Genomic DNA, 22706 nt, shown 5'->3' with positions numbered 1-22706 from the left:
GGGCTTCCCGTCAGTAATTTAGCGCTTTAAAATGAAGTCAAATGATAAATTAAAACAATGGAGCTAATTCTTCTTTTCAACTTGCAGGTACAAGAGGAACAGGAAGAACACGGCACACCACACAACTCACACACTGACTAGCCTACACTCATTAACTGACTTGACTTCACCCACACTGTTTTTTTTTTTTTTTGGAATCAAAATAAATATTAAAAAGCAATTATTGCCTATGACTGTGTTTATATGTGTTTTAAGTGTATCCTAGTGTAGCCATGACAGAAGGTAGGTGTATGCAGTAGCTTAGGCTGTCTCATGAAATTATGTATGTTTTCACTAGCCTAAAAAATGTTCCCACCACAATAACATGTAGCCTACTGGCTGTGATTACCAAACAAATAAAAACGGCATTGTCTGTTCAGTTCCCATTATGCTACCAGGGGACGTTCTGGACATTTAAAAGACGGAAAGGGGACGTTATATTAATAGTTCCCAAAACGTCCCCAAGACGTCCCGAACGTCCCCTAAAAGTTCCCAAAATAACGTCCCCTGGCCATTTAAAGAACTCCGCATCGGAACCGTCTGGGGACGTCTTTGGAACGACACAATGTTACGTTCGGTGCACCACCACGTTTTTAGTGCGGTTCACTTTCACACTGTGATTAAATGCAACCGGACCAGAATTTATAAACAAAAACATATGTGCTAAGGTCGTTCAACCATTGGCAGGTAAACGTGTAGGCGGGGTGAAAAATAGAAAGCCAAAGTCAAAGTTGGTCCACGTAAATACTATGGAGACTTTGCGTGGGCTACTGTACTCGTTATTATCCTAGCAATAGTTTATAGTTTATAATAGTTACAGCTTTGCAGAAGTGTTCGAGCGTCAAGACCGTTTGATGCAACATGAGTTTAACAATATCATGCTCATAATTTTGCAACGACGAAGACGTGCAGCAAAACAGCGAGAAGGAGAGCTCTTATGTGTGTCCAACATGCTACACTAACAGCAGGCCTACGGAAGACGGAACAGGTAGGAGATGCAAAATCATTGCCAAAAAAGCGTTAGCCTACTGCTTCATACAGCTGTTGTCTGTCACTGAGCTATCCTACAATTCCCATAATGCACGAAAACTACGGGAGCTCGTCAAATCCAAAAAAGGTAGATTTCTGCAACTGGGTCGGATCGAAGTCGGGCTGCTTTCACACCATAAACGAACCACACCAGGGTTCGATAGGAACCGCTCCGAGACCACCTCCTCAGCTGGGTCTCGGTTCGCTTGTTTGGTCCGCACCAAAGTTCGAGTGATTGTATTCACACCAGTCAAAAAGGTCCGAACCAAGTAATAAACGAACTTGAGTTCTTTTTAATCGAACTAAACAAGGCAGGTGTGAATACGCCTTAAAACTTCAGGAAGAAGATGACGGGGGAAAAAAAAAAAAAAACTTAAAATCCAATACAATTTCTCCATTGACAATTGGAGAATAAGCCATAACATCGTAAACGTCCATGGTAGACTTAAAACCAGCTACGATGTGACTAACCGATTATACCTGCTCATATAGATGTCAAAAGTTAATGGGGGCATCAACCTTGTTTTGAGAAAACAATGCTTTATTCACGATTTAACGAGAGAGTACTACACTACCCGACACCCTAATGTGTAAAACTGGTGAAAGCAGAGCCTTTGATTGGTAGAGATTGCCGTTGCCATGGCAATCCCAAACAAACTGTACTCAACTTTTCCCGCGCCTATCGTCCTGCTAGTCTCGCTGGAACTTCAAAACTTAAAATGGCTGCAGGGCTGTCAGGACCGATGTGTGGTCTTCCGAAAAAGAACAGTTTTCTCATCTTGAAGGTTGAATTTACTCAATGGAAACGGTAGGAAGTAATCATCTTCTTTTCTCAGATTAATATGGAACCAAGTTAAACTATCGTTAGGCTGCAAATGTTGGAAATGTGTGTACGTTTGCAAAGCATCATGGGATTTGAGTTCTCTATCTCGGAATTTAAGATATGTACACAGTCTTGTACCTTTTGCTTTTTTTACATTTTCTGTTCATTTTTTCACTCGAAATTATAAGTTATATGCTTATGAGTCACATCGTAGCTGGTTAGCCTAAGGCATGGTCTAAAACTCTTTATATCAATTTTTCCAGAAGTCAATGGGAGAAATGAATGAGAAATTTACTTCTGGGCAAGCACCTCTCTCGGAGGAGAGGCGGGACTGTGGAGCTCTATATGACCGCTATGCTAACTGCACTAGCGGCTGTCATAAAGAAAGGTTCTGAGGTACTTACTTTTATATGTAATTCTTGTGATGGTGTCTCTGTTCAGCATGCGGTTCAAAAATGAATTTGAAGTTTCAGCAATCTGGAATGAAAGAAGAGAAACAGTTGTGTATGTGTGATCTATTAATAGACTATGTTGATATAATTTTATACCCTGAAGACAAAATAAATCTCTTTTTAGATCAAACTAGAACACAAAGGTAACTTTAGGGCTGTATAAAGTTGACACCATCTGCACCAAATATGTTTGTCTTGCTCTCATCAGACCACAGGATATGGTAGACATGAAAAATGAACAAATATTTTAATCCGTCAAAGGATTAACAAAAGACATACTGTAAGCGATGAATGAATACCAAATGAATGAATAAAACTAGATAACATCATTTTGAGAAATTTTATTTGGAAAGAGTGGTGGGCAGAGGAAACTGTTGGCAGGAGTCATAGTTGATGATGCTATAAATATGAACACTTTCACCTCAAAACCAAACTTGGTGTGTGGAGCACATCCCAAGGACACACAAAAGAAGACATTCTAGAAGACATTCTAGAAATGTCATTTTTTCTTTACACACATGTACATCCACTCTCTCTCTCTCTCTCAAGCAGACACACACACACACACACACACACACACACCAGGTACATGCAGACATTTTAAGGGACCATTGCTCTTACCTGAAGGGAACCCCTCTATGGGGGGGGGGGGGGGTCAACATGACTATGCACAAAGCAAGGTCCATAAAGACATGGATGACAGAGTTTAGTGTGGATGAACTTGACTGGCCTGCAGAGTTCTGACCTCAACCCAACCTAAACCCAATAGAACACCCAATAGAACACCTTTGGGATGAATTAGAGTGGAGACTGAGAGCCAGTCTCCTGGTCCAACATCAGTGTGGGACTTCACAAATGCACTTCAGAAAGAATGGTAAAAAAAATCCCATAAACACACTCCTAAACATTGTGGAAAGCCTCTCCAAAGCCTTTCCAGAAGAGCTGAAGCTGTTATACAGTAGCTGTAAAGGGTGGACCAACGTCATATTAAACCCTATGGATTAAGAATGGGATGTAAGTTCACATGTGAGACAAGGCAGGTGAGCAAATACTTTTGCCAATATACTGTATATATTCATATATAATTTATATTACTCTTATTATATGGCTCTCTAGAATGTTGAGGGAGCTCCCATTCACTTTGAATGGGCCTCTCAACGTTCTACCGGTCCGTTATATTTGCATAATGACCGCTCCGAAGGTATAATGACCGCTGCCAATGGCAACGGGTTCACTCCGCTAGTTGTTGCCACGAAACGGTAGCCAAGTCATTGCTAAAGACACATTGAGATAAGTTTATTTTCTCGTTTTGGCAAGTAGCCATATAATAAGCGCGATAATGTATAGAACGCCGGTCATTATCTGCGCGTCGGGGTTCTGTCCGTCCTGTCGGGAATTATTTTCCGATAATGACCGGCGTTCTATACATTATCCCTTACTAATTCACCACCTGTCTGTACTTGTATGTCTGCTTTTTTGCACTTCTGGTTACACGGAAAATGCATGATCTTCCTTTGATGATCTAGTTTCAGTGAGGGTCAAGGCTAGGGACTCAAAAGATTCATAGAATCCACAGACACACAGGTAGGTTACTATATATATATATACACATACATACTTTAGTGCGGTCAAAAATATCACGTTATTAACGCATTCACACAAAATAAATTTAACGCCGTTATTTTTTTTTGTGCGCCATTAACGCTCTTTCTGACCTGTGACAAGTTTTTTCATAAACTGCTGTGGCCACCTTAGAAAAACTACAGGACCCGGCTAGTCCGGAAGTTCAGGCAGGGTTCACCGGGCCTAGGACCCGGCTGTAAACCAGAAGCAAAACAGTAATGGTGCATTCCAGACAGCATTTAAACTAGTGGGATGTGGGATTTATCCTACCTCCAACTACGAAAGATGCACTGGAACGCCTGTCGAAGTGGGAGCTCCTACTTGCGAACTCGTAGGAGCTCTACCTGCCCCGACCTCAAAAAAATGAAGTGGGAGGATTATGGCGGCGCCCATGGAGACATGCTCCGTGAGAGGTAACTTCAAAGAATACGCTATAAACTTCAGGGTAGGGTTGTTTTAGACACAGTAATCAACTTGTTCTTCATATTATGACTTAAAATTGTGTCAACAAAGAATACAACGTATTGTGAAAGTAACGTTATAACGTTATACAGTTAGCCTAGCCGAATATGCTAACGTTACGACGGTATGCTAACGTTACGGCGGTCACCCATGTTTTCTATACCTCCCACTCCAAAATGCTTGGAACGCTTTGAAGTGAGAGGTAGAACCTTTCAGGTAGGGTAGGTCCCACCTCCCACTCGTTTGGATGACGTCTGGAATGCAGCATAAGCACGCCCCACAATGCCATTGTTTAGATGTCCAGCGGAAGACGTAAAAATAGACGCTGCTAACAAACTAATGAATGGAAGGTTTAGTTTTAAAACATTTGCCAGGGTCAGTTGATAAGAGCAAAGTTATCTGCATGTACTGTCGATGTGAACAGAGTTACCATCGTATCACGACAAATAATTATTAGCCGCATTGAGAATTTGAACGAAACAGAAGTAGGTAGAGCTGGCGTTGGGGCAGACAAACACAGTTGCGCTAACGGGAGATTAGCCGAACTATCTCGGGGTAAAGTTAATGTGAGTGTATGTGTGTGTATGTGTGCGACATCCCTCTGGCTCTTCTCTCCCCTTCCTGCTACTGTAACTTTAGACTGTAACGTTATCTGTCTTGTGCCTGCGTGTGTGTGTGTGTGTGTGTGTGTGTGTGTGTGTGTGTGAGAGAGAAAAACTATGTTTGAATTAGGCTTGAATTAGGCTACAACAATTAAAAGCCTTTTTTATGTTATTGCAGTATCTGAACTTCTAGGAGGAGAGAAGTTTGTTTCTTGCTCAGTGGTGCTGCCAACAGGTGTCATCTGCCCCAATACTTATTGACAGTACAGACATGGCTGTAACACTATACTGTGGTTTGCAATAAAATAATAATAATAAAAACATTTGCACAAAGCAAGCCTATCCACTTTACTTTGATAAGAGTATTACAAGTTTTTTTAATCGATTGACAGCACTAATATATACAGTATACACACACACACACAGTGGGGAGCACATGTATTTGATACCATGCTAAGGTTGTCTAAAAAGAGGAATATAAAATCATCATTTGACAATTGATCTTAATGTAAAAAAAATTGTAAAAATCTAACCGCTAAGGACACAAATTTTCTTTGTGATTGAAACTGTAAGCCAGGTTTTCAGATTCCTTTGAGGCAGATGAGAGCTGAGTGCCTTTTGCTGCTAATTTACATCTGTGTGAGCTTCTGATAGCCCATTTTTGTCCTAGCTAGCTCTGGCTGGACACCCCACAAAGCTTTGCTTGTCTTTCCCGCATAGTGGAGAGGGTCACCTGTGAAATCTCTGTAAAATGGATGTTGTGAATGCAATACATCCATGTTTGGTCTTAAATTAATACTTGTAATGTGGGCAACAGCCTAATCACGGTTTCATTGCAATCGAATGTATTTGTACATAGTTATAGACTAAGAAATACACTATAGAGTTTTAGACGCCACACCCACTTTCAGGTAAAGAAGTCCTGCTGAGCTGGGGGTGGCTGGATGAATGAAAAGAGAAGCTCTTGCAGTGATTCTCTCTCTTGGCTATCTCACTCTCTTGCTACTTTGCTCTGGTCTTGGCAGGAGGTCAGGCTGACCTCTTGCTCTCTCTCTCTCTCTCTCTCTCTGCCTTTTCTCTCTCTCTCTCTGTCTATCTTTTGATTTCTTTATGGGGTTTGTTATTTTCACTATTTGATATATTGTTTTATCTGGTGTATGTAGCATTGTAACTTGGTAACTTGTTAAGGTTTAAGTCCAAGTTTATTGTTTGTTTTGAAGTTAAGTTTACTTTCTACTTTGTTCCTTTGTTTAAGGATAATTACTGATACTTTACTCTTACACTCAAAGGCTCAAGGCCTAAATGGTTAATTCTCCTCGCTCAGTTTGCATATCTCTAAAAATCTAGTGTGCCATGCCATTCTCTACCATAGTTAAACAAACTAGTTATTTGGTAATTTATTAGAGGTACAATATATCTTATGGAGTCAGATACATCGTGGTGAAATTCCTAATAGCATTACCATCTAACTTCTCAGATATTTTAACAGTCCAATTCAACCTCATCGAAGCGCCAGACGTAGACAGAACGCGTATAAAGTGGGAAAATATATGATTGTATATTTTGCCTGCTTACAGAAGAATGTATCGTAAATAAATAAATGTTCTTCCTTAAATGCTAGGGGGCATAAGTATTAGACCCCTATGTTAAATTCCCTTAAGAGCAGGAGGATTTTTTATATATATTTTTATTTTTAAAGGCCAGCTATTTCATGGATCCAGGATATTAGTATCCTGATAAAATTCTCGTGACCTTTGGAATTACAGTAAAATAGCCCCACATCATCACATTACCCTTCACCATAGCTAGAGATTGGCATGGTGTTTTTTTCCAGTTAGCCTATTAGCCTGTCCGATGCTCATTGAACTCAATGCAAATCAAACAGACTAATAGGCCAACTGGAAAAACTTGTTTCTGGGATGACTTTGGTGGTGAGTTAAACAGCCAATGGTTTGTACTTACCATACTGACCTTCATAAATATCGACACAACTGCCAAACCATTTGGACTTTTGGCTGCCTCTGTGTAGTTTGTGTAGAGTTCATGGTTGTAGTGTATAAGTTGAACCTAAAAATAGACAAATACAGAAATCATGTATTGCATTTATAGTTACGGTTATGGTTACAGTTATGCTATTTGGCAGATGCCTTTGTCCGAAGCAACATACAAATAAAAAAAATAGTATAATTCAACTGTGAACAAATTCAAAAGCTGGTCAAACTAAGTAGGGAGAATAGCAATGTAATCAATAAGCAATATCGAGTTGAGACTAGACGTGAGATTTGAGCGTAGCCACCGATCAAGTTGAAATTGATAAATGCCATGTGAAATAAGTGTATAAAAAATCTCCAGTCCCAATTTTTTATTTGTCCAATCTTTTGTCCAATCGACACAAAACCTAAACAGACGATCCTCAAACAATTTTGGCTCATCATCATTGAAAAAAACAAAACAAAAAACCTATCCAAATAAATTGGCCAATCCGAATAGAGTGAATTTGATTGTGGTTGGGCGAGAATTGTAAACATATACCATTCCGACACCCTATTGGTTTGTAGGCGATCCATCACACCGCATCCCTGGAAGAACTTTACGAAATGGTTGATTCCAAAAACTCATTTCGGATGCACTGCTGCAAGTTCTGCGCACTCAAGCACCACAAGCTAATGGCTTTCAAAAACACACCGTCTAATTTGCATATTGCATATTGAGGTAAGCTTTTAGAGAGTTTATTATTATCAGTTGATTATTGTATATTGTAGTAACCTATTAACGTAGGCTACTAATGGTACATTTCAAATGTTTGCTATGGCTAGATAGCCTACTGTAGGCTACATGCCAAGACATGCCATGGCTTGCTTGCTAGCGGTAGGATATGATTTAACATAGGCCAGGTTTTTTTGGTGGGTACTGTGTGAGATTTGAAATTCAACTTTAGCCAAATGTTATCTGAGCTTATATTACTGCTATATGCGATATTTGTGAGTAAATTGTGTAAAGATATATTCTAGTTGATAGAGCATAGGCTACAGTAACCAGATGTCCGAGACCAAAACCGGGGACATAGCCCCGAAAATGTGGAAAAAACGGTAACATTTTCAGTTTGACTATCAATCTGCTTGAAATACATACAAGGTTTATCGTCAAAAACGGGGACATATGTAGTTTTTCCTATATTTTCCCGGGGACAGGCAATCAAAAACGGGGACGTCTGGTCACCCTCCTATGGGTAGGCATGATCCTGTCTGTGTATGAGAGTGTGCGGGCCTTTGTGTGGCAGATCCTATATGGGTCCTTGCTAACAGGTAATAGGCCAACTACCATCTAGACCCATCAGCTGAATGCTGTTCACAATGAATTTAGTCGGACTGTCTCATCAATAATGCTTCTTTTGTCATGCCAGCAGCTGCTTGTCCTAAGCAATCCTAAAACAGCTTTAAGTGTCAATATTCTGGTCTGCTCAATATAACTGCACAGACCAGTGAGGCTGCTTCCTAATTTGTAGTCTGACCTTCATTTATGAACTTCAAGCATGACATTTAACACAGTGGAAGTCCTAGATAGTCTGAGTTTGTGCTTTTAGAGAAATAATATGAATCTTAATCTGTGCCTGTGCATCCATTTTTCTCCACAGGAGAAACAGCCGACTCGTCTAGAGGCTACACACAACTTACTTCAGCAGCTCTCAAAAGGAAGTAATCCACTGAAGGTGCTTTGGCCCCACGGCTCCACCCTCCAAAAAAAACAAGTATTTTTTTTTGAATCACCTGGATTAAATGGGAAAATTACCAGAGATCTTAGTCACTTTTAAGCGACTAGCAGGCGAGATGCTAATGGTCTAAACTGATTCAATGATTTATGCTAGGCTGGAGCTAAAAGTTGTATCGCCAGACTCAAAGAACGGCTGGATGAGCGGGGAAAAAGGTAAATATCATTGTTTTGCTCCAGGGGAGGTGGAAAATTAGCTTAATTCCCCAAATGGTGGAATATCCCTTTAGATACTTGATTGGGTGATTGGTGTGAAAACAAACAATCTCGTTAACAGTAGACTAATTAACTAAGAAAGAGACTAATAGACTAAGAAATTTGACTACCTACCTGATATCCCAACTCGTGGGTTGGCAACTTCGGTCGCTCACACCTACCATCTATTTGTGTAACTGTCACAGGGTGACTATGGCCAGTGGGGGAGGTTGTAGCACAACAAGTATCTAATGAATGTAACAGCTGTAGACACTTGTCTAATTATGCTTCCGATTGATGAATGTGGGTGGCGGGAGTATTTTAAATGCCCTAGAGAAAACTGGCTAGAAAGCACGGACTGGAAAAAAACGGACGAGAGAACGGACTAGAGGGGGGACTTGGGGAGGGATGCAACAGTGGGGTGGACAGCGACGAACCGAGGCCGGGCCGAGCAGGACGTTGGAGAGAGGAGACGTTACTGAGTGCCGGAGCCGACCCCGAGACGAGGAAAGGCGGAGTGGATGCATGAACACGCTATGGACGAGGAAAGACAAGTTAGAGAGACACGCTATGCGTAGAGCCGACAACTGAGACCTGGGAAACGTTCACCGCATCTAAGCTAAGTGCCCTTGTATGTAATGGAGTCTGCTCGGCCGCTGATTAGGAAGTTGGCCCTCTTGAACATTGTGTCCTCCGCTCACCCCATGTTCTCTCTCTTTCTCCCCCTCCCGTCCCCGAGACGAAGTCCGCCCTAGCTGATTAACTGAAGTGACGGCAGGTGTGTTGCTGTCTGCTGACCGAGTGACTACGAATTCAGTCGGGTTGCGGAGGCTATTCCTTAGCTTGTTTAACACTGCGTGTCGTGATTGTCACCATAAGCCTGCGTGTAGTGATTATGTCAACGTAGTCTACTGTTTGCAGTGCCCACTGAATGCATTTGAAGTGCTGTCATTCACAAATGTCTCATTCCCTGAATAGCCACCTCTACTGACATAAGCGAACCCACACTGGAGAGTACTACTGCCGTCATTAGCGAACTCACACCGGAAAGAACATTGAATAAATATATTGTTTTAAACTACAGTACAGTTGATTCAGAATGCTGCAGCACGACTGGTCTTCAATCAGCCAAAGAGGACACATGTAACCCCTCTCCTAGTTACTCTCCACTGGCTCCCTATAGTAGCCAGAATTAAATTTAAATCTCTTACTCTGGCCTATAAGACACTGACTGGATCTGCTCCTAGCTACTTCAGTTCTTTGATCAAGAGGTACATTCCCAACCGCCCATTGCGATCTTCTGAGGAGCGTCTGTTATGTCGACAAACCATTCATGCTAGGTCAAACTGTAGATCCTATTCTTCAGTGGTTCCGTGTTGGTGGAATGAGTTGCCCAGTGCTCTCCGTTCCAGCAACAGTTTTGGATCTTTCAAGAGGGGTCTTAAGGCATATTTGTTTAATATGCACTTAGTCTTTTGAGCGTTTGTTATGTGTTATGGTTTGTATAATAGTATTGTTTTGTTATAATTTGTCCATTGTTAGAATTTGACATTTATTCTGCTATTGTCCTTAAATTTAGCCTTACCATGCTATAGTTATTGTTATTATATAATTAACTGAGTGACTTATTTGATTGCTATTCTCATTTCATTGTTTTATTTCTCATTAGGTTAGTGCTTAATTGATTGTTTTATTGATAATATTGCTATTCTCCCTTTTTGTAATTGTTCACTGTTATTTAATTTGTATTGTTATTTATTTGTATGTCGCTTTGGACAAAGGCGTCTGCTAAATAACCATAACCATAACCATAACCATAAACTCTACTCCTTGTCCATGCCATTTGTTGGGTGGGAATTGGGTTGCTCCCCTGGGGAAACAGTACAAGTGGCGAATAGTGCCCCTTGCCTGTGACATAACTGCATTTATGATGATGGACAATTCTGAACAGATCAACAATAATAATTCCTTCAGGAAAAGAGAGACAGAAAAACATACTGCATTTTTGACTAGAAGGATGTCAAACTCACTTCTCCGGCAAATGCCTGACCATTGAGTAGGTGCTCAGAACCTTGCCCATCTTCGCTGCCAAAGTGTAATCTGATCTCCTCAAGACGGTGACTATATGTCATTGGTCCACCAGAGATATTCACTAAGTGCTCCTTGTCCAGTCGTAGGGATATATGACGGCCAGTGTTGTACATGGTACCTCCCACCTGAGTAAAAGCAAAGTAGTTGTAAAGCTCAGTAACTTCACAAAGCTTTAAACAGGAAATTGCACAACGACTATAAAATCATCCAAACCTGGCTTCCACCTGGAATATGAAAGCAATTATTTCCATTGAAGTGTCAGTAGTTTTTGTAGCAGCTTTTGTTTTAGTGCCCATGTTGTAAGGTTTTATGTGGGCAATAATTAGCTACACTAACAACCTATAGAACATTACATGTAAGTTAAGCAAAGGATGAATGGGAACTGAAGTGGCCATTCAAGGTAATGACTCGGAGCATTCTGATGCAGGATTAGCCTTAAAAGCTGACTTTACTATTACCATGTTTACATGATGTTTTTTTAATTCCGAATTAATTATTCGGAATTAAATAGTTCGGAATTAAAATATTCTCCTTCGAGTTTACATGGAAATAATAATTCCGAATTGACGTTTACATGGAACATAAGTTAATTCCGCTTTATTTTATTTCGCTCAACGTCTGGGGGTCGGGAAAGGTTCCGATTGGACAGGCGGCGCATGAACGTAGCCTAATTAAGGTCTACCGGAAGAAAACAAACTCTAGTTGGCCACCGGCTTTTTTGTCATCTCGGGTTAACGTTACAGCATGGACAATAACATAATAAAAAATGTTTTCGCAATCATTCTCATAATAGGCCTACTATTTAAGGCGAGACACGGCCGGTGAAAACATTGGATTTTTTAGCATCAGTCAATTTCGAGATTTTGTGCTAGTTTGCTACCTTAGCATGTATTCTACCACCCTACTACAACAACAAAGTCCGATTTGCACATTTAAGTGTTTATTTCATGACATTTTGTCTACTCGCGCCTATATATTTCTCCTAATTTTACCAAAAGTTCCCATTCTAAAGTGTCATGTACTACCGTGACCGTGATCCAAATCATATCGTGTTTGACACCGTTGGAAAGCCCTGTTTCTCCTACCAGACGCTATGCTATCCAAATATGGGCATTTCCTTTGTATTAGCAACCAATCGCAAAAGTTCAAAGACGAGTCTAAGCTGAGAACGCATTTCATTGGCTGTGTTTCAAGGCTGTTTTCTCAAAACGAGTTTTTCCCCACACGCCATGCAAAGGATCTCCACTTCTGCAGCACCTACATACACCAAACGTTCCAGTCTTAAGGCCTATTCGGACGGGATTAGTTTTATGGGGTGACATCAGGTAAAGTAATAATTACCAGGTAATGTAGTCCCGTCCGGACGCGCCATGTCAGTAAACATAACGGAGTATGTCGGTGACATTTACAGACACTTTTACCTTCCGTAAAACGGTCCGGAGAAATTACCTTAGGTAATATTAATCCCGTGCGAACGCAACCCTCTGTAAAGATGTCTGTAATATTTCGTCACATCCTGATTTGAAAACAATTCCACCATAGTCTGAATGAAAACATAACATGCTGTGCAGCTCCTAATAGGACGTTAGCTAGTTTGCCTAATAGCTTGATATTGTTAGCCATTTCAAACTACGTATGGCATAACATAAAGCTAACGTTTGCTAGTTTAACTTGTGTAGTCTTTCAAATCTGAAAATGCCGCACGTACTTGACGCAAAGTATCACGTGCACGGCGACGAAGATGTGACGGCAGAACGTAAACGTAGTTACTCCTCCCATGTCAAGTAAAATGACAGCGATATCTAGTCCCGTCCGAATTGGACATTTATATTACAGAGGTCATATGATAAACCTGCATTACTCTACGTCCCCCTATAAAACTAATCCCGTCCGAATAGGCCTTTATTCCTAACTATATTTGGAAGATATTTACTGAGGGATTTGTTGATATAGCATTCTTGGCATGATTTATGTGATGTATTGGTAATAGCCTATTATGGTTTATCACACCACACCAGTAGGGGACGCTGTGCTACCCAGGATTGTATTGTTGTGCATGAGTTCATTAAACCAGTGTGGAATCATACTAAAGCGTGGACGGTCGTCATTCCAAGAGTTCAGCATACTACTGTAAGTTTATGGATAGATTAGAGCTTTAGGCAAGTCATTACAAATTGGCGACGAGAAATGTAACCCACTGATGCTGTCGGATGATTACGGAGACGAAGTTATTGAGGCCCTGGACCGAGAGGAAACGAATGGAAGAATGACAGCGCTTATTGGACGCATTGATGCCTTCGACGAAGCTACGGAGCAATGGTCAAATTATGTCGAAAGGTTTGAGCATTTTGTTGAGGCAAATGATGTTTCTTCTGCTAAACAAGTAGCCGTTTTTCTGAGCATGATGGGTGCTAATACGTATGGACTGCTGCGTAGTTTGCTAGCTCCAGATAAGCCGGGGGACAAAACATATGGGCAAATCGTGCAGATGCTGAATGCTCACTACTCTCCGAAGCCAATAATTATTGCGGAGAGATTCCGTTTTCACAAACGAAATCAAGAGGAGGGAGAAAGTGTTGTGCAGTACGTAGCTGTTCTAAAGAGGCTGTCGGAGCACTGTGATTTTGGCGCTCACTTGCAAGATGCAATGCGTGATAGACTTGTGTGCGGCCTGAGCAATGAAAATATTCAGAGGAAGCTACTAACTGAAGAAACGCTGACATTTCAGCGTGCATTAGAGATTGCTTCATCAATGGAAGCCGTTGCAAGAGAAGCTCAGCATTTAAAAACTTCGCTAAAAGTTAATGCGGTGTCATTTTCACCATCAAAAGGGGGCGACAAATGCTTTCGATGTGGCAAAACGAATCATGATGAACGTGATTGTTACTACAGGGAACAGCAATGTCACAATTGCAAAATGAAAGGCCACATCGCTCGACGGTGTAAAAATAAAAGGAGTGATCAGAAGTACACTAAGAAAAAGGATGAGACAAAAATGAAACAAAAGAAACCTCAGGAAACGGCTAGGACGGGGAAAATTCTTAAAGTCAAGGTTGACACTTCTGATAGTGAGTCTGCTTCAGATTCAGACTCTGAATTGACACTACATATGGTGACAGCAGTACAAAGTGAGCATGGGGAAGCAGTACATAAAGTCAATGCAGCGTCGTCTTTGATGATGATTAGGCCTAAGGTGGAGGGCCATCTGATCAATATGGAACTAGACACTGGGGCAGCGGTGTCCTTGATTTCAAAAGAGCTATACCAAACCAAACTGGCCCATATACGCTTACGAAAGACTGACGTAGTGTTGAAGACATATACAGGAGAGCTGCTGATCCCAGAGGGAATGTTGAAAGTGTGGGTCAAGTTAAACAAACAGAAAGCTAGATTGCCCCTGTATGTGGTAAAAGGGAAGTCACCACCACTGTTTGGCCGTGAATGGCTTAGGAATATCAGACTGGACTGGCGAGAAATTAAGACTGTGAGGACAGGACACAAGGCTAGTGAGACATTAGAAACTGTGCTAAATGGTCATGCCAAGGTGTTCAAGGAGAATTTAGGAACACTGAGGGGGTTTGAAGCCTCATTGACGTTGAAATCTGGCCATCAGCCCAAGTTCTGCAAAGCGCGCGTCGTCCCATACGCATTAAGGTCAAAAGTGGAAGCCGAGCTTGAACGCTTGTGTCAACAAGAAGTAATCTCTCCAGTTAAGTTCAGTGAGTGGGCTACCCCCATCGTCCCTGTCATTAAGAAGAATGGTGGGGTAAGAATTTGCGGAGACTTCAAGGTAACGGTGAATACAGCTCTATGCGCTGAACAATATCCAATACCTCGCATTGAGGATCTGTTCGCATCTCTGGCGGGAGGGCATCGTTTCAGCAAACTAGATCTTTCACAAGCCTATCTCCAAGTGCCTGTCAGTGAAAGTTCACGCAAATAACTCACCATCACCACACATAAGGGCATGTTTTGTTTCAATCGTTTACCATTTGGAATTACGTCTGCGCCATCTATTTTTCAGAGAATAATGGATCAAGTGTTACAAGGACTCCCCAATGTCCACTGTTTTCTGGACGACATCCTTGTTACAGGCCGGGATGATGCTCAGCATCTAAAGAACCTGAGGGCCGTACTCAGCCGTCTGGAGGAATTCGGACTTCGAGTCCGGAAGGAGAAATGTGAGTTTTTCAGGAGTTCTCTAGAATATCTTGGCCACATAATTGATGCAACAGGGCTTCACAAGTCACCAGACAAGATTCGCGCTATAGTGGATGCTCCCGAACCCACCAATACGAGTCAATTACGCTCTTTCCTTGGGCTCATTAACTATTATGCACGTTTTGTCCCGAATATGTCAACCCTGCTCCACTCATTAAATTCTCTGTTGCACAAGGATGTTAAGTGGGAATGGTCAAGGGAGTGTGAGGAGGCTTTCCGCCAAGCAAAAGAACAATTGGCTAGCAGAAGTGTTTTGACCCATTATAATCCACAACTTCCAGTTATACTTGCCTGCGATGCCTCACCCTATGGTGTTGGAGCCGTCATTTCCCATCGCCTGCCAAATGGGGAGGAAAAACCTATAGCCTTCGCGTCTCGGACATTGAGCAAAGCAGAGCAGAACTATGCTCAGATTGAGCGAGAGGCGTTGGGAATCATATTTGTAGTTAGACGTTTTCACTCTTACCTGTATGGACGCCATTTCACTTTGCTCACAGATCACCGCCCATTAACAACCATACTAAGCCCCAGCAAGGCGATTCCTTCGATGGCTGCAGCTAGACTACAGCGATGGGCACTCATATTAGCGGCACATAATTATACAATCATGTAGAGGCGTGCCGCTGACCATGGCAATGCAGATGGCCTATCACGTTTGCCACTTCCTGTGCAGCATAAAGATACGCTGGGGACAGTTGACACCTTCCTCATTAAACACCTAGAAAGTTTACCGATTCGTTGTGCCGATGTGAGAAGAGAAACCAGGTCAGACGTCACACTGGCACTGGTCATGGAGATGGTGTCAACTGGTCGTTTTCCGGCCAACAAGGGCTCCGATAGTAGTCTTTCACCGTACCTCGTACGGAAGGATGAGTTGACAGTTCTTCAGGGCTGTTTGATGTGGGGGAACCGAGTCTTAGTTCCAACGAAACTACGTCAGCAAGTCTTAGAGGAGCTACACGTTGGGCACCCCGGTGTGGTCAAGATGAAAGCCGTAGCGCGGAGTTATGTGTGGTGGCCGGGTCTTGATGCACAGATTGAGGAGAAATGCAAAACCTGTGTGTCTTGTCAGCGTACTCAGAAAAGTCCTTGCCTTACTCCCCTGCACCCATGGCCATGGCCCGCAGCCCCATGGCAGCGGATTCACATCGATTTTGCTGGCCCATTTGAGGGGCGCATGTTTTTTGTAGTGGTCGACGCTCACTCCAAGTGGCCAGAAGTGATTCTGATGGAATCAACCACTTCGACAAAGACTATTCAAGTGCTTAGGGGTCTTTTCAGTCATTACGGAGTACCGGAGGTTCTTGTGAGTGATAATGGGCCGCAGTTCACGTCGGAGGAATTTGCCAGCTTTTTAATATCGAATGGCATCAAGCATGTGCGCTCAGCCCCTTTTCACCCTGCGACTAACGGCCTGGCAGAACGCTTCGTACAGACCTTTAAGCACTCTCTAAAGTCATCGAAAGGAACATCATCGGTCCAGCAGCGACTGGATGCTTTCCTACTGCAATATCGGAACACCCCCCATACAACTACAAGGGAAACACCTGCTGTGCTGTTTCTACATCGCAAGCTTCGCACCCGTCTGGATCTGCTGAAACCAAGTGTGGCAGCGGTGGTGGATCAGGCACAAGATGCCCAGCGGGGCTACAGAGCGGCGCACTCAAAAGCCAGGACATTTAGTGTGGGCGATCCAGTCCTTGTTAGGGACTACCGAAAGGGAGAAGAAAAGTGGATGGCCGGGACTGTTACAGCACAAGGTGGTCCGCTGTCGTATCAAGTCAATGTTGGACCAGCACAACAGTGGAAACGGCATGCAGACCAGATGGTGGCCTGTCACCCCAACATGGTCCAGTCTACTACTGACATACAACCTACACCCATTACTAACAGTCCGCCAGCTCTGCCCGCATCAGGTGGAAATTTGGAGACTGCTTTCCCAGTTACTGAGTTTACCACATCACCATCAGAGCAGTCAGACATCACATACACTGACACCTCTACAACTACGCCACAGCAGATACAAAACAGATACCCTTGTCGGAACCGTAAACCACCAGACAAACTGACTCTTTAAGGTGTGAATGATCTGTTCAACTCTTCAGTGAGTGAGTGTGTCTCAAGAAAAGGGCAGAATAATCCCTTGACACGCTCAAGGGGACGGGGCAGTCTACCCCTAACCTTAGATATGTTTGTTTGTGTGTGTGTATCTGTTATGTAAAAAAAAAGAAAAAGAAAAAAAAAAAAAAATGGAATTTGACTTGGTTACACATGACATGTTATGTAACTACTGTGTTACAGTGGGTACTAGGTTGGTACTATTATGTGTTGCTCACTGCTTTGAAAAGGGCAAGTTGTGAAGATGAATAAGGGGGGAGGAGTTGTGATGTATTGGTAATAGCCTATTATGGTTTATCACACCACACCAGTAGGGGACGCTGTGCTACCCAGGATTGTATTGTTGTGCATGAGTTCATTAAACCAGTGTGGAATCATACTAAAGCGTGGACGGTCGTCATTCCAAGAGTTCAGCATACTACTGTAAGTTTATGGATAGATTAGAGCTTTAGGCAAGTCATTACAATTTACATGACTTTTTATGCCTAAAAATAGGGCGAAAATCCACTTTTTAAGCCAATTGGCAGTATTTTCTGATTTACTGGAAGACAAAAGAAGATATTCATAATCCCCTCTGTAAATGTTTTTTTTTATTTGATATATTAACACAACAAAAAAATTATTTTCAACCTGGCTTTTTCCAATGGTCAGATCCTTCGCATTAAAATATATGCAAATGCAGGCTAGTTATAAGGTACAGAGCGCAAAGTCTGAATTTTTCGCTGATGCCATTAGTGCAAACTCACATCAGCCCAAAAAGCTTTGGCGAGTCCTCACTGACATGGGCTCCAAGGGAAAATCAAAATCTAAGTCTGGTAATATTGGATTAGTCATTGAGGATCAGATGATTGTTGACAAACAACAGGTTGCTTGCCATTTTAATACCTTTTTTACAACAGTTGCTGCCAGTCTGGTTGATAAGTTACCTAGTGTGTCGGGTAGATTTGGCCTATCGTTCGTAAACTCTTTTTATAAAAACAAACATGTAACTCCTGATGCTTTCGAGATTGTCCCTGTCTCAGAGGAGAGGGTGAGAAGGAGTTTATCCACACTGTCAATTAACAAAGCCACTGGGCAGGACCTCATTCCACCCAGATTTCTGAGTGATAGTGCCAATGTAACCTCTAGGGTACTCACTCATATTATAAATTTATCTTTAAGTCAGGGTATTTTTCCGAGCGACATGAAAAGGGCCAGGGTCGTCCCCCTTTTTAAAAAAAGTAGCAGATCAGAGGTTGGTAATTATAGGCCCGTATCAATTCTTTCAGCCATATCGAAGGTGATTGAGCGTCTTGTGTATGAGCAGGTGGAAGAGTACCTTGTCAGACAAAATTTACTGTATGAACTTCAGTCCGAATTTAGAGCAGCTCATTCTACGGAAACTTGTCTTGTTCATTTATTTGATTACATCCGACAAAACTTTGATGAAGGAAAGTATGTGGGCATGGTTTTACTTGATTTGCAAAAAGCCTTTGACACAGTAAATCATGCTATACTTCTATCAAAGTTACATAGTATAGGCTTTAAAACTACTGTTGTGAAATGGTTCACCTCTTACCTCACTGGAAGAACTCAAGTATGTGATGTTGAGGGCACCATATCGGATCCTCAGGATATTACTTGTGGGGTGCCCCAAGGTTCTATCCTGGGTCCCCTTTTATTTTTAATTTATATCAATGACATGCCAGCTGCGGTGAAATGTGAGCTGCTTTTATATGCCGATGACTCTGCATTACTGGTCTCTGGGAGTGATGTCAGTGAGATTGAGAGGACTCTAGGTCAGGAATTAGATAGTGTTAGTAAGTGGCTTATAGACAACAGGCTTTCGATTCATCTGGGCAAAACAGAGTCCATTTTATTTGGAACCAAAAGGAAGTTGTCTAGAAAAAATGAACTCAAGATCACATGCAATGGCACTGATATAGTGTCTCAGAAAAGTGTCACATACCTGGGGCTAACATTAGAGCAGTCATTAACCTGTTCATCTGTTGCCGACAAAATATTATCCAAGTGTGCTGGTAAATTGAAATTTTTGTATCGCAAGACAAGACATCTAGATTTCTCTATCAAGAAATTACTGGTTGTATCACTGATTCAATGTCATTTCGATTATGCTTGTTCTGCCTGGTACTGTGGGTTATCAGTTAAGCTTAAAAACAGACTGCAAGTGATGCAAAATAATGTTATCCGTTACCTACTAAACGCACCCCCCAGGACTCATATTGGTAGAGATGCTTTTAAAACGGTAGGGCTGCTGCCAGTACATGTTAGAGTTGAGCAGTTAAAGCTGAACCACATGTTTAATGTCATAAATGGCTCTGCTCCCAAATATTTACACTCTCACATAGAAATGGTCCATACACAACACAATCACAATACTAGGGCCAGTGTCCGTTCTTGTAAAGTACCCAGGGTTAACAGTGCAGCTAGAAGCGCTTTTTTCTATACAGGCATCATATTGTGGAATAATCTGCCACTTTCCCTCAAAATGCTAAACTCCAGAGGGAGTTTTAGACGTCAGGTGAAGTCATTTTTATGGAATAGAGTAAATTAGCTTTTTAAATATAGATGAATTATTTTATGTGATCTGTGATTTTATAGAATTTTCCCAATACTGGATGATTCTGTGTTATATGTTGTTCTTTTGTTCTGTAATATGTCTTATATGTGTCTCAACCACCAAGGACCATGTTGGAAATAAGTGTTCACACTTTAACATGCCATCCTTTGGATTATGTTGTCTGTCTAATCCAAAATAAATCAAATCAAATATAAAAAAAAATGCAAATTAGCGCATATTTAAAGAGGAACTATGCAGGATTGGCGATTTCATCTCTGGTTTCGGTTTCGTTGTTCGTTTTCGCTCGTTTTATGCTAGCATTTTCTCTGCAGAGCTTCCCCGACAGCTTTAGCGTGTATATTTATACATGTATAGGCTATATTTAAATATACTGTATAAATTGCAAGCGTGGTTCTTCGTCTCAGATTTCCAGATGTAAACAAGGAGCGATCGTCTCCTGCAGAAAGTTGCATAGGGTCTCTTTAATGACATATAGCCTAATTAGCATATTCAAACATTAAATTAAAGAAAACCTGCAATACATTTTTTTCTCCTATTTATGTGAGTATTCAACTGGTAAAGTTTCATGAAGATATCTTTAAGTTTAAAATGTTCCCCTATTCACCTGTGGTGTCTCGCCTTAACCAGCAGCTTGAGAATATTATCAAGCTTTACGTTTGCTAGCTGAGGAGGAGAAGAGTGTCGGAGGAGGGGGGAAGAAGACTGAGCCGAATTTGCAATGAAATGAGCATGCGCTTCTTCTTCTTCCTCCTCGTGCGAGCATGCGCCAAACAAACAGAATAAACTTGAAGCGGAATCAAGGTATACATTAAGCAATTAGTTAATTTACGCTTTAACAGCGGAATAAACCACCCAATTACTTCGGAATTAAGTTTCATTCCGAATAATCATTTTCATGCGGAATAAACGTTTACATGGTCTTTTTAAAAGCGGAATTTAGTTTTATTCAGAATCAAGTTTGTTTAGTTGGAATTCAAGCTCTCATGTAAACGCAGCATATGTTATGTTAATATCACTGGAATTGCAATTCAGTACATTTCTCTGGTAGCCAGTGAAAATCCCAGACCAAGAGAACAGACAGAGACAATGTAACTGGACACATAGAGCCAAAAAGATTGCAAATTCTACAAAGGAGTGAGGCGAGGTGGCCAACAGGAGGGCCCGGCAGTAATTCTAAAGCAATTTACAAAAGATTCTCTGAAAAAAATGCTGACGTGGTACATGAAAATATAGCTGAAAATGTGGAGAATGCAATGCAATCAAGCATTTTGGCCAATGTGAAGGCACAAGCCAGCAGCAGAGCAAATGCTCGAGTGGTTACCTCCAAGAGAAAAAAAGAGGTGTGTTTTTAAAGAACATGCAAGCTTCAACAACACTATACTAAGGAAGCTCCTCCTGTCAGCACACATACTGTAGGTCTCCAAGATGCCTGGAAAATATTTGAACTGCTTAGTTTCATTGCGTTCTATAGTTTCAATTAATGTCGCTTATAGAGCGCCAATACATTACACATGTCTCAAGGCGCTTTACAGAGTGTTAGACATTCAAAGAGAGCCCATGAGTAACAGGGGCAAGGAAAAACTCCCTAGAATTGGAGATACATATAGGAAGAAACCTCAGACAGACCCACGACTCAAGGGCCCAACCCATCTGCCTTGGGTCAGTTACAGTACAGTCATTTGTAGTTTGAAAGTTACAATGACAATGAAAGTTCAAATAGTCCAGTGTAGGGAATAAATTGTCCATTAGTAATCCATTAGTTATTTCGGAAGGTGATGGGTCGCTGGGATCCGAGGGCCAAAGATTCGGGCAGGGAACCACAGCAGGCGATGTTAGGGCAGTCATAGGGATGGCGAAGGCAATGGCGATGGTAGGGCAGTCAGAGGGATGTGACTTCAGGTGTGATGAGGGACAGGCACAGAGATGGTTGATGGCTGGTAATGGTTTACCTCACAGGTGAGGTATAGGGGAAAGGGAAGAGAAATAGAGTGTGTTAGTATTACTGTAAGTCATATTAAGTATTAATAAGTATATCAATGGTGATATAAATGGTTATACTATAGAGGGTTTACAAAACGCTTTTACACACCTCTTTTGTGGGGACAGGTGCGTAGGAATAGGTTACCCAGTTAAACCCGAAGAGGCATCCCGCTGTAAAGTAGGGCAAAATATACGACAATATATTTCCCACTTTTATACGTGTTCTGTCTACGTCCGGCGCTTCGATGAGGTTGAATTGGACTGTAAAAATATCTGAGAAGTTAGATGGCAATTGTATTAGGAATTTCACCAAGAATCTGACTCCATAGATTGTATTGTACCTCTAATACATTACCAAATAACTATTTTGTTTAACTATGGCAGAGATTGGAATGGCACACTAAACTTGTAGAGATATGCAAACTGAGCGAGGAGAATTAACCATTTATTAGGCCTTGAGCCTTGGGTAAGAGTAAAAGTATCAGTAATTATCCTTAAACAAAGTAACAAAGGATAAGTAATCTTAACCTCAAAACAAACAATAAACTTGGACTTAAACCTTAACAAGTTACCAAGTTAAAATGCTACATACACCAGATAAAACAATATATCAAATAATGAAAATAACAAACCCCATAAAGAAATCAAAAGATAGATAGATAGAGAGAGAGAGAGAGAGAAAAGGCAGGGAGAGAGAGAGAGAGAGAGAGAGAGAGAGGGGC

At 41.6% G+C, this 22706-nt stretch overlaps 1 protein-coding gene across 1 annotated transcript in view; it reads right to left on the bottom strand.

Moving 5' to 3' along the window:
- ca10a (carbonic anhydrase Xa) overlaps positions 1–22706 on the bottom strand; it is a 158749-nt gene that overhangs the window by 44703 nt on the left and 91340 nt on the right. The window contains exons 4-6 of the mRNA XM_062526053.1: positions 11024–11209; positions 7002–7097; positions 2296–2368 (exon numbers count right to left, since the gene is read on the bottom strand). Of these exons, the coding sequence (XP_062382037.1) occupies positions 2296–2368; positions 7002–7097; positions 11024–11209 (355 nt within the window). The remainder of the gene's footprint in view (positions 1–2295; positions 2369–7001; positions 7098–11023; positions 11210–22706) is intronic.

The sequence above is a fragment of the Sardina pilchardus genome, chromosome 22 (genome assembly GCF_963854185.1).
Source record: "Sardina pilchardus chromosome 22, fSarPil1.1, whole genome shotgun sequence".
Lineage (NCBI taxonomy): Eukaryota > Metazoa > Chordata > Actinopteri > Clupeiformes > Clupeidae > Sardina > Sardina pilchardus.
The sequence above is the reverse complement of the archived record's forward strand: the minus strand, read 5'-3'. Positions and strand labels throughout refer to the sequence as shown.